The sequence below is a fragment of the Branchiostoma belcheri genome, unplaced genomic scaffold, assembly GCF_001625305.1.
Source record: "Branchiostoma belcheri isolate BF01 breed outbred unplaced genomic scaffold, Haploidv18h27 scaffold35, whole genome shotgun sequence".
Lineage (NCBI taxonomy): Eukaryota > Metazoa > Chordata > Leptocardii > Amphioxiformes > Branchiostomatidae > Branchiostoma > Branchiostoma belcheri.
In genome coordinates, this window is record NW_017803965.1 from 88,074 (window position 1) to 100,713 (window position 12,640).

Sequence of the window (12,640 nt, forward strand, 5' to 3'; positions counted from 1 at the left end):
CGCCGCTGTCGCGACGTCTTATACACACAATGTCTTCGCATCGAACATCGAACATCCGAATGTTCTAACGCGTAGAAATCCAAAATGGCGGGGAGCCGCCAATGTTTTTCCTCGCCGTGTGTCACATGTTTTCTTTATGTTAGTCACCCGCGTCTTGTCCAATATGAGGCGACGAGCAAGGGGTGCACGCAGGAGACGGTTGAGATACCGGGACATGTTGCTGACACGTCGCGCCCTGCTTACCTCCCCGCTGCCATTGCTTTGGCAAAAGGTGGTGATCCTGTCCACCGGAGGATCTGGCGATACGTTAAGAAACCCGCGACCTTTTGGCAAAAATTTGTTCAAGGCACACTGTGCGACACAGAGTTTTACAGGCGCTTCAGGATGTCGAGGGGAACATTTTAGATGCTCTGTGACAAACTGAACCCTGACCTCCCGCTGTCGCGAGTTCTCTATACGCACTTTAAGTTGTCGGGGACTCCCGCTGAGTTGTCGGCCGACAACTTTGGAGCTGTCGTCAGAAAATTTCATGACAGCGGGACTACGCTGTCGGGAATCCTCTCTAGACGGCGTTCCTGCTGTCGGCGTGCCGCTGTCGGCAGTTACCGCTGTCGCGAAATGCTTCGTCTAGAGTGGGCCTTAGATTACCCCGTACGATTCTATATTCATTCTTAACAGTACTGCATGCCCAATGATGTAATTTTTATTATTTAAGGCCACAGCAAGTACATTTTATGGATGGCGTCCTCCCCTCCATATTTTATGCGATACGGCGAACCCAAACAAGGCGTGCTAAAAAACACAAGATTCCTACATCTTTAACTTTTGAGATCATAAACCTTGGAACACTAGAACTGAGGCGACATACCATGACATCACAATCATCTGACCTTGTAGATGTGTATACATCTCAATTAACAAATGTTCACCGTCAGAGACAAAATTTCTTTCTTTTTTTCAAAATCAGGCGAAAATCAATGCCATCCATAAAAATTATGTTATCCATAAAAATTACTTGCAGTGGCCTTATAACCACATATACACAAGAAGGCGAATAGTACTTGCCAAACTTTATTTTCTGTACTGAAGACAAAGATTGTTGAAATGATAATTGAGCTTCATGAGTTGTTTAGAACAAAGTCAGACCATTTCGTGATTTTTAGGGTTTTGACCACGCTCCGCCGCAGCGTCGGAAACAATCGTCAGCTTACCCCACACATTGTAGCTAGATCGCATGAGGGCTACGTGTATTACATGCAATACATAGATAGATCGCATGAGGGCTACTTGAGTTACACTGCATATCCTGGGAATGAGAGTAGACGGGCGGGGTTAGATTGCTCTGACGAATCAGGGGACGACTTTCGCAAACAGACCTGGGTACGGGGTGGAGAATGCCAAAACTCCCTCCGTGGCTAAGTTCCTTTCGTGACTATTCCCTTCTGGGCAAATTTAGAGAGGTAACGGTACACCCTAGCGTCGCCAAAGAAAGGTACTTTGTATAGGTCTGTTTCAAATAGTGTATTACCACTGTGACAACATTTTATACCCCAAAAAAGTAATCTTGCGTCTTGTTTCAGACCCGCTACGGTAGAAATAATGCAGTGTCAGATCGCCGCCGTGTACTAGTATTTAAACGTTAACGTTACGTACTAGCGAGCGCGCACGAAAATACCACCCAAATAAAGTAGGTTATCACAACCCTTTAGAAAGACACAAAGAAAACAAAAACGACAGATTTGCATTAAAGAAAGTTTATTTTCCGTAGCTTCGGCTAAGCCACGATCTATAACCTATGGCTTCTCCACGGGCGCTGGGGACGAGCGTGGGGTTTTTACAGCGCATTGATGGCACATTTGGCAGGTTGAGCGGTGCACGGTTCACTCAGAGCATTTATTAATACTTTCCCTGTGTTTCACTGTGGCTTCTGTGTAGCCAGAAGGGTAACTATAACCAAACTGTTATTTTCCATCCATATTTCATGTAGGTAAGAGTCAGTCTGGAGAAGACCCCGTGCTGACAGCGGGTCGGCACAGCTTCCCGTTCCAGTACCAGCTGCCCAGCGCAGGTCTGCCGTCCTCCATCGAGGGTTGTTACGGCTACGTGCGGTACCGCGCCAAGGCCGTCATCGACAGGCCTTGGAAGTTCGACAAGACGGCAACCAAGTATTTCACCGTGCTGGACATGTACGATCTAAACCAGGATCCAGACGCGATGGTAAATAAACAACCCCTGATAGATATTAGGCCATGTTGATTTGATTATATGGATGACATCCTCCGGGAACCCCAAAATTGATGCGCGCGTGCGAATAAAAAAAAAGTTTTGCAAAAAAAAAAGTTGTTTTCATTATGAAATCTACGTGGTCATGAGGGTTGAACAAATGGGACAGAATATGGTTTGGTGAATAATCTAGTCTTCAAGTTCATTTCTTTACAATTTCGTCTTTTTTCGTTTGATTTTGGCATTCTACGACATTGGTATGGTTTTTTGTAACTTACGGCATATTTTTGCTCATTTTGCAACTGTTTTGTACGATTTACAGTATGGTTGAAAACTTTTTTTTATGAAACGGCCGAAAATTCATGCGCGCGCGGATGTCATCCATATAATCAAATCAACATGGCCTTACTAGTGTTAATGAAAACCAACGCGTTGGTCGGGGTCTCGGGGACATTAATTTTCTAAAAAGAGAGCGTGGCTAATAACTCAAGATGACGTCGTGATTATGTCATCCACATTTGCATGAATTATTGTCTTACACTAAAGTACTTACACAACAAGAATTCCGAGACTTCATACCTCCATGAAATATGGGCTTGATATGTAAATGTATATTTTTTCCTCTTTAATTATGCAAATTACATCCGCATTAACATGATATATGCATCGTGATGTATGTTAACTTTTGATTAACTTACAGATGTCCAAAGTATGACATTCCCATTGTTCACCATTAAGAAATCATAGAATTTTTGCATAAATTATGCAAAGTAGGTCATCATTTGCATAATTAGTATCTGTTGATGTTCTGCCTGCCATAGGTTACATACATTACATGTATGAAAGTAGTATAATGTAAAACACTGTAATCATAGAATTTCCTCATTAATTATGCAAATAAAGTCCTCATTTGCATAATTTGCATTTAATCATGTACATCTCTCTCTCAGCTACCTACACACCAAACATTATGAAAATATGTTGTTCCTATCTGGACTTATTGGCTTTTAAACATTTCGCCAGAAAGTGCCATGCAGTTCCAGAACAAGCTGCTAGGGGGACCAAACTCACACCACTTATCCCTGACAGGAAAACCAATCTGTCACCAAAACATCAAGACCACAGCATGTTCAGGACAAAAGATACAAAAACCGGAAGTTCTGCTGCAGTACCAAGGTCATCCACCAGGAGGCCCATATTTGACCTTGACGTTTGTCTTCCTAAGACTTACCAACATACCAAATATCATCATAATCCATAAAGGCGTTCTGAAGTTATGCTGACCACAAAGTTGCGGAAACACACACAGACATACATACATACATACATACATACAGACAGACGCCGCCGAAAACAATACCTCCATTTTTCATGGAGGTAAAAAATTCAATCTCCATACGTAGCCCTAACTAGTATTTTTAAGATGTCACCAAAGCCCTCAGACACACTTCCATACCACATTAAGGGAAGGCCAATTATGCAATTCTAGTCGATATAAGTATATACTTAAGAGCAAATGTCTGTAAGGATCAAACAATGGTGGCAGGGGTCAAAAAATCGATTTGGCTCAAATTTTGCACAGTGATAGTACTTGGCCCACAACCCCTCAAAATAGCTTTCTTTCTGCTCCACACCGATCGTTGCCATGGTAACAGCCCAAACATGTTTTGGGGCCATTTTCCATGATTTGGGCATGCCAGAAACATGAAAATTGCCAGAGTTTAAGACGCGATTCCAAATAAATGCTTGAATATATCGGAAAGACAAAAACTGTGCTGAAAGGCCCAACTTATCTGCTTTTCTAAAATAGCTTTAAAATTTTCAAGAGGTTCATTTAAAGGTTCTAGGCATCCCTAATACAATACAGTGTTTTGGGCTTTTGAAATATCCCTATTTCTGCCCATCTTTGAAGCGCCGTAACTCCAAAGATGGTGATTTTTTTTCTTTCAAAATGTAATAACAGATACATATTTATATGTGCTATAAAATGCATGTTTGTAAAGTTTGGCCAATTGTTTGGTTCTTACGTGGTTGTCCTCGGAAGTAGGTCATATTTTACATTTCAAGAAAAATACAAATTTTTGTCATATTTAAGATACAATATATACAATACAAAAACAGCAATCTAATACCACTTTAGACAATAAGTAATCCTATTGATTGTCTATCAAATGAATGCTTGTGGAGGTTGGAGTCTTGTTTCGTTGCTGTGTACTTGTCCCTGAAAGCAGGCCATGTTTTGGACATGTGTTAAAATTATCATTTTGGGCTATCTTTGAAGCTTTAAAACTGACAAAGTAGGATGTTTTTTGGATCCAATCTTTGTAGGGTAGTACATACATGTATGGTGTATCAAATGATATCTTTTTGAGGTTGGAGTCTTGTTTCGTTGTTGTGTTATTGTCAGAGAAAGTAGGCCATAGTTTGGACATGTGCGGAATATTATCATATCTGGCTAGCTTTGGAGCTTTATAACTAACAAAGTAGGATGTTATTTGAATTCAATCTTTGTAGAGTAGTAAATATGTCTATTGTGTATCGAATGAATTCTTGTTGAGGTTGGAGTCTTGTTTCGTTGCTGTGTAATTGTCCCAGAAAGTAGGCCATATTTTGGACTTGTGCTTAAATTAACATTTTTGTTTATCTTTGAAGCTCTATAACTGACAAAGCAGGATGTTTTTTGGATCCAATCTTTGTAGGGTAGTACATACTCGTATTGTGTATCAAATGATATCTTGTTGGGGTTGGAGTCTTGTTTCGTTGTTGTGTACTCGTCCCTGAAAGTAGGCCATAGTTTGGACATGTGCGGAAATTTTCATTTTTGGCTAACTTTGAAGCTCTATAACTGACAAAGTAGGGTGTTATTTGAATCCAATCTTTGTAGCATAGTACATACATGTATTGTGTATCGAATGAATTCTTGTTGAGGTTGGAGTCTTGTTTCGTTGCTGTGTAATTGTCCCTTAAAGTAGGCCATATATTGGACATTACAGAAATTGCATAGTATACGGCTGTTTTTGAAGCAGTAAATATGACAAAGTAGTATTTTATTTGAATTCAATCTTTTAAGGGAAGCACATAATCATATGCATTTTGTATCAAATGAATACTTGTGGAGGTTCGGGTATTGTGTCGTTATTGTGCGCTTGTCCCCATATTGAAACATATAAAGACATTAGCACACATTTTTACTTCCGTACTTGAAGCCCTATAAACGCCAAGGTAGGACGTTATTCAAATTCAATTCTCTAGCAGAAGTAACTTAATCTATTGTCTATGAAATGAAGGCCTATAGAAGGTTGGTTCTTGTTTAGTTGGTCTGTACTTGTCCCCAAAAGTAAGTCATAATTAGGACATACTCTATTGTTTTCTTGTAACTGTCCCCGAAAGTAGGAAACATTGCTCACGTTTCGATATATTAATAGTTATGTGTCATTTGAACATTTGAAAAAAAATGTCTTTTATTCAAAACCAAAGCATTGTTCTAATCCCTATGACACTTCTGTAAAGTTTCAAGAATGTAAGCAACCACACTAGGGACAATTGAGTTGAAATAATGAACACCAAAGACACATCATTTGTGAAAAAGGTTCCAGTAAGCTGATACTTCATTGTTACTGTGTTACTGGCATTATTACAGTATAGTAACTAACAGAACAAAGAAGGGCTATTCAAAGAAGTTGTTCAAGTTGTCATTTGCAGATTGTGGGAATATACATGTACATTTGCATCTACACTGTATCTTAACTGCAGTCGTTAGGATAGCAATGTTTCAAGTACCATATTTACAACGCTACATCCTCAAAATACGATGAAGCTAAAATCATTGTTGATTCTGCCTAAAACCCGAGGATCTTATGAAACAGCCTATCAACGTCCGAGCAAATAATGCTTTCATACCATCATCTTATTCCTACATGTACCTCTACAGAATTACTTTGAACAAGGACAAAACATGACTATAACCTCAACAAGCATTTATTTCTTTGACAATAAATATATTGTACTTTCTTTGAAGATTGAATTGAAAACACACCCTACTTTGTCAGTTATAGAGATTAAAAAATAGCTAAAAATGATAATTTCCGCAGATGTTCATAATATGGCCTACTTTCAGGGACAATAACACAGCAACGAAACAAGATCCCAACCTCAACAAGAATCCATTTGATACACAATACATGTATGTACTACTCAACAAAGATTGGATTCAAATAACACCCTACTTTGTCAGTTATAGAGCTTCGAAGTTAGTCAAAAATGATAATATTCCGCACATGTCCAAACTATGGCCTACTTTCAGGGGCAATTACACAACAACGAAACAAGACTCCAACCTCAACAATATATCATTTGATACACAATACATGTATGTACTACCCTACAAAGATTAGATCCAAAAACTCCCTACTTTGTCAGTTATAGAGCTTCAAAGTTAGACCAAAAATGATAATTTCCGCACATGTCCAAACTATGGCCTACTTTCAGGGACAATAACACAGCAACGAAACAAGATCCCAACCTCAACAAGAATCCATTTGATACACAATACATGTATGTACTACTCAACAAAGATTGGATTCAAATAACACCCTACTTTGTCAGTTATAGAGCTTCGAAGTTAGTCAAAAATGATAATATTCCGCACATGTCCAAACTATGGCCTACTTTCAGGGGCAATTACACAACAACGAAACAAGACTCCAACCTCAACAATATATCATTTGATACACAATACATGTATGTACTACCCTACAAAGATTAGATCCAAAAACTCCCTACTTTGTCAGTTATAGAGCTTCAAAGTTAGCCAAAAATGATAATTTCCGCACATGTCCAAACTATGGCCTACTTTCTAGGACAAGTACATAGCAACGAAACAAGACTCCAACCTCAACAAGATATCATTTGATACACAATACATGTATGTACTACCCTACAAAGATTAGATCCAAAAACTCCCTACTTTGTCAGTTATAGAGCTTCAAAGTTAGCCCAAAATGATAATTTTAACACATGTCTAAAACATGGCCTATTTTCAGGGACAAGTACACAGTAACAAAACAAGACTCCAACCTCCACAAGCATTCATTTGATACACCATACATGTATGTACTATCCTACAAAGATTGGATCCAAAAAACATCCTGCTTTGTCAGTTATGTAGCTTCAAAGATAGACCAAAATGTTAATTTAAGCACAAGTCCAAAATATGGCCTACTTTCTGTGACAATAACACAACAACGAAACAAGACTCCAACCTCAACAAGATATCATGTGATACAAAATACATGTATGTACTACCCTACAAAGATTAGATCCAAAAAACATCCTACTTTGTCAGTTTTAAAGCTTCAAAGATAGCCCAAAATGATAATTTTAACACATGTCCAAAACATGGCCTGCTTTCAGGGACAAGTACACAGCAACGAAACAAGACTCCAACCTCAACAAGCATTCATTTGATAGACAATCAATAGGATTACTTATTATCTAAAGTAATATTAGATTGCTCTTTTTGTATTGTATATATTGTATCTTAAATATGACAAAAATTTGTATTTTTCTTGAAATGTAAAATATGACCTACTTCCGAGGACAACCACGTAAGAACCAAACAATTGACCAAACTTTACAAACATGCATTTTATAGCACATATAAATATGTATCTGTTATTACATTTTGAAAGAAAAAAAATCACCATCTTTGGAGTTACGGCGCTTCAAAGATGGGCAGAAATAGGGATATTTCAAAAGCCCAAAACACTGTATTGTCTTAGGGATGCCCAGACCCTTAAAACGGACCTCTTGAAAATTTTAAAGCTATTTTAGAAAAGCAGATAAGTTGGACATTTCAGCACAGTTTTTGTCTTTCCGATATATTCAAGCATTTGTTTGTAATCGCGTCCTAAACTTTGGCAATTTTCATGTTTCTGGCATGCCCAAATCATGGAAAATGGCCCCAAAACATGTTTGGGCTGTTACCATGGCAACGATCGGTGTGGAGCAGGAAGAAAGCTATTTTGAGGGGTTGTGGGCCAAGTACTATCACTGTGCAAAATTTGAGCCAAATCAATTTTTTGACCCCTGCCACCATTGTTTGATCCTTACAGACATTTGCTCTTAAATCGCATACACCTGAATGTCTGTTCCGCAAACTACATAGCCTGGTTACCAAACCTATAGCTCCCGAGTCCTACATCCTCTCCGAGTCCTACATCCTCTATTTGCGGAGAGGATGTAGGACTCGGGAGCTATAATAGGTTTGGTAACCAGGCTCCAAACTACAAACATTAATAGGAATGGCAAGCTACATCTATCTGTAATTCAAAATAGTCGTAGTTGTATTTTGCAATCATTTCTTGTACTAAATCTCTTTCAAAGACAATACAAACTGCTGAAGATTCCAAGAAGCTTGGTGTCTGGCCCTTCGCTTCTGACCCTATCGAAGTTCACGTGCAAACCGACCGGGGTGCGTACTGTCCTGGAGAGACCATCCGGCTCAGCGGGACCCTAAAGAACGGTAGCGGCACCGACATCAAGGAGACAACGGTCCAGATCCGACAGGTGTGTAGAAACAATTGTACAATCCCTTTATGATTTCATAAAGTGATTGTAGCGTTGATTAACTAGAAAGGTAACATTTGCAAAACAAATGTATAATGTTACCTTCGCATTGGGTCTGCTCTATTAATTCTCACCCAAACACATTCATATGTATGGTGACGGGAGTCTAAATCCCTCCTGCTATAAAATTGCAACATGATGTAATTCAACACTGGTTACCATGGTGGCAGACGTCTGGTTCAGGTCAATGACCTTATTTATTTGGAGAAGAAGAAGAGGAAACAGAGCAAACACAATATGTTTTCCTTCTGCGAATTCGAAGGTAAACATATTTTTTAATGAAATGTGATTTGCATGTCTATGCTTGAAGACTGACGTCTTGTCTAGTCTTGTAACTGTAGATTGTTTTCTATGGCCCCAGAGAGTGACGTTCATTGCTACCAGCCCACACAAGAGCAAAAGAAACAGCCGGGACACACTGAGCGAAATCAAAGGTTACGGCTGCAAAAGCAAGGACGAAGTCGACCTGAGTAAGATCTCCATTCAAGTTCCCGCCATCCCGCCTTCGTCTCAGCGCTACTGTAACGTCATCGACGTTGTCTACAAGCTGAAGGTATATATACTGTATTAAATAGTTTCATCAGGTTGGTAAGTTACTGAGTTAACAGACTCTTTTTACACAACCAAGTGTTTTATTGGCAGTCAACTGACCGCGTATGTCTGTTCAACAGTGGAGGTGACATCCATTTACACATTTTAATGTTCCTCTTCCTTTTTTTTGTCCAGTTCATTGTGAACATCCCCGGAATGCACACCGACATGGAGGTGGACCTTCCCATCACCATCGGCTCCATCCCGCTCAAGAGTTATTACCCACAAGACCCCTCGTTCCCCTTACATCCGGTGGAACAGCCGCCACCACCTTCCCAGGGTGCATTGTACCCAGATCTCGGGTTTGCCCAGTGGACGTACCCAGGAGCCACTGACCCAAGTGCACCCCGTAAGTACAACACACCCGGAAGCCCCAGTCATGCTTATAATTAGGTCACCTTTCCAAGCCGGGGCCCGGCCGGGCTGTTTCGATTAACGAAAAATCAAAAATTTTTATCAAGCATATACGCAAATAGTTCCATTATTATTTTTCTTAAACTTTTGTAAGCTTTGTTGTCTTTTATGCCATATTATTCGTTCCATAAGACTACCCGGCCGGGCCCCGATTTGGAAATGTGACCTCAGCATCACATATAGCCAAATTTGGCCTTCCGAACGCTAGCCAAACGCTTAACAACCATGTTAAGGAGTGGGTCGACTGGTGTTCGGCTGGGTCGACTGGCGTTCGGCTGGGTCGACTGGCGTTCGGCAGGGTCGACTGGCGTTCGGCAGGGTCGACTGGCGTTCGGCAGGGTCGACTGGCGTTCGGCTGGGTCGACTGGCGTTTGGCAGGGTCGACTGGCGTTCTGCTGGGTCGGCTGGCGTTCGGCTACGGTTCGGCTGCGCCAGTCGAATGTTTCAAAATGTTTCAAACATACGTCAGTCAGCAGTGTTCGGGGTGTGTTCAGGAATCAAATTTGACTCCAATTTAGTTCAAATTCGTTTTGAGTCAAATACAAAAGGTAGGCTTGGCCTAAATCTCGTCAGAGTGTTCCCGAACACCAGCCGACATATTCGGTTGGTGTTCGGGAACGAATTCGTGGGAAGTTCGCGAATGTGTGACAGGGGCTTAAAGCTATAAATGGCTGCGATTGCACGAGTTTGACCAATAAACTATTCATTGTCATTATAACTGATGATTGTTCTGTTTGCAGCTCCTCCCTACTACGCCGTGTCTAGTACGGGCCCGGTGACCATCAAAGACGACGAGGAAAAGGGCGACAAATACGACATGGGAACGAAGCAGTTCGCTCCGAAGTACACCTACTACGACTGGAGCAAACACTCGTAGATAGAAAACAAAAATTGTAGCTGGTACAATGCATAGCAGATGATAAGATTATTAGCTGGTATGGATTTATAAAAATTCTACTTATAGGTACAACGGGTACTGAGTGTTGAATAAGGTGGAGATAGCACTCTTAGATAAGTTTGACGTTTCACGTAATTACTCCGTTCAAACAAAGCCTATGTTTTGTTTTTGTAGAGCTTATAGCACACACAGCTATTCTTATTATTAATAATAATGGTTTATTTCAAATGCAATATTGCATAAACACAGTTGTTGAATTATGTGTAACTGTTTACAAAAATGTAACATTTTGAAGATAACCATAGACATAGTAACATAAGTAGTCGAGTATTAAGTTTAAAATTACGGATAGGTGGCGAATTGAAACAGTGGGCATTGTATAGTAAACATGTTATTAGATAAAAGCATTTCAAGGTAAAGATATAGACCCAAGAGTAGAGGCCAGCGTTATTTCTAGACCACATTTCTGTTGGTACAAAATCAACCAAATTTTTAAAATTTAGTTACAGATTAACCAAGGTAATGGTGAGAAATGTTGGTGTGTTTCACAATTTGGTCGTTGGGCTCTCTTTTTTTTATTATGATATCTATATGGCATTTATCTCTAATTTCTTAAGATTTCTGAAAGGGACTAAAATATATTGCTCTTAGGTACGTACAGTACCCAAAGCGATATTAGGGAAGTAAAACAGGCAATTTTTTGGTCATTTTTTAAATGTAGTAAGTTGAAAACATTCCATTCCATAGCATACTGATATCTGTAAGGCATAAATGTGATGTTGCTGATGGAAAACGGTTGCTTGTTTTGTATCGTAGACTGGATCTAGCTATTTATAGGCGGTACCAAAAAATAAAGGGGAATGCTCTGACTCTGTGTTCGTTATGGTAAACTTTCAAAGTCATCACACACCAAACAACGAAAATGTTCATCAAAACGAAAACACTGAAAAATGAGCATAACAACGGCCTTGTCACAAATTTGTTAGGATTTATTCTTTAACCACGTCAAATATTAATATTAACACAACAGTACACGTATTATATTAACAAAAAATCAACATTAGAGAAAGATCTTTATTGACCCAAGAACGAAGACTGGGCCGATCCTAAAATATTCCTTGAAATGATTCCAGTGAAATAATTAAATCTCTCTCAAACAATCTAACTGAACGTTAAAAACAAATATTAAATGGTACATTACAAATGCACACCAAGAAAAGCAAATAAAGGTACTTCACGGCGCATGCGTGGGGTCAAAGGTGAATTAACCTGTAAATAGTTCTTACCTCAGACAATAGGGCTAAAGGGTCCGAAAAAAATGAAAATAAAATGTTTGATACCATGTGTAGACGTGCTTTTTTATGTCTCATGAACCCTCAACTTTGACCTGTTACCCACAATACTTCACGCTGCACACGCACATTCACCAATTTCACACTTCCCATAATGCCTAGTAACGGTCACGGATATGCAGGGATATGACGTAAGACCATCCCCCCTCCCGCTTCCTCGATGTAATATTTCCAACAAATTCTATCGACAAACTGGTCAACTATTGTTTTGAATTATTTATCTAGTATAAAGCACATGCCATAGTTGCATTTTTGTTGGAATTATTTAGAGGAAATGACGTACCTTCTATCGTTCCACCTTCTACCGAACACTCTCCTACTCGCACGGTCGCATGCATTACCGAGTAGGAGAGTCTTCGGTAGAAGATGGAACGATAGAAGGTACGTCATTTTCTCTAATTCCAACAAAAATGCAATTATGGCATGTGCTTTATACTAGATATATAATTCAAAACAATAATTGACCAGTTTGTCGATAGAATTTGTTGGAAATATTACATCGAGGAAGGGGGAGGGGTGATGGTCTTACGTTATA

At 39.6% G+C, this 12,640-nt stretch overlaps 1 protein-coding gene across 2 annotated transcripts in view; it reads left to right on the top strand.

Annotated features, from left to right (window-relative positions):
* LOC109475877 (arrestin domain-containing protein 17-like) overlaps window positions 1-11,969 on the top strand; it is a 15,580-nt gene extending 3,611 nt beyond the window's left edge. For both annotated transcript variants that reach the window (XM_019776687.1, XM_019776686.1), the window contains 5 exons: window positions 1,988-2,217; window positions 8,608-8,790; window positions 9,212-9,403; window positions 9,577-9,790; window positions 10,596-11,969. In XM_019776687.1, the coding sequence (XP_019632246.1) occupies window positions 1,988-2,217; window positions 8,608-8,790; window positions 9,212-9,403; window positions 9,577-9,790; window positions 10,596-10,732 (956 nt within the window). In that variant the 3' untranslated portion in view covers window positions 10,733-11,969. The remainder of the gene's footprint in view (window positions 1-1,987; window positions 2,218-8,607; window positions 8,791-9,211; window positions 9,404-9,576; window positions 9,791-10,595) is intronic.
* The last annotated feature ends 671 nt before the right edge of the window (window positions 11,970-12,640 follow it).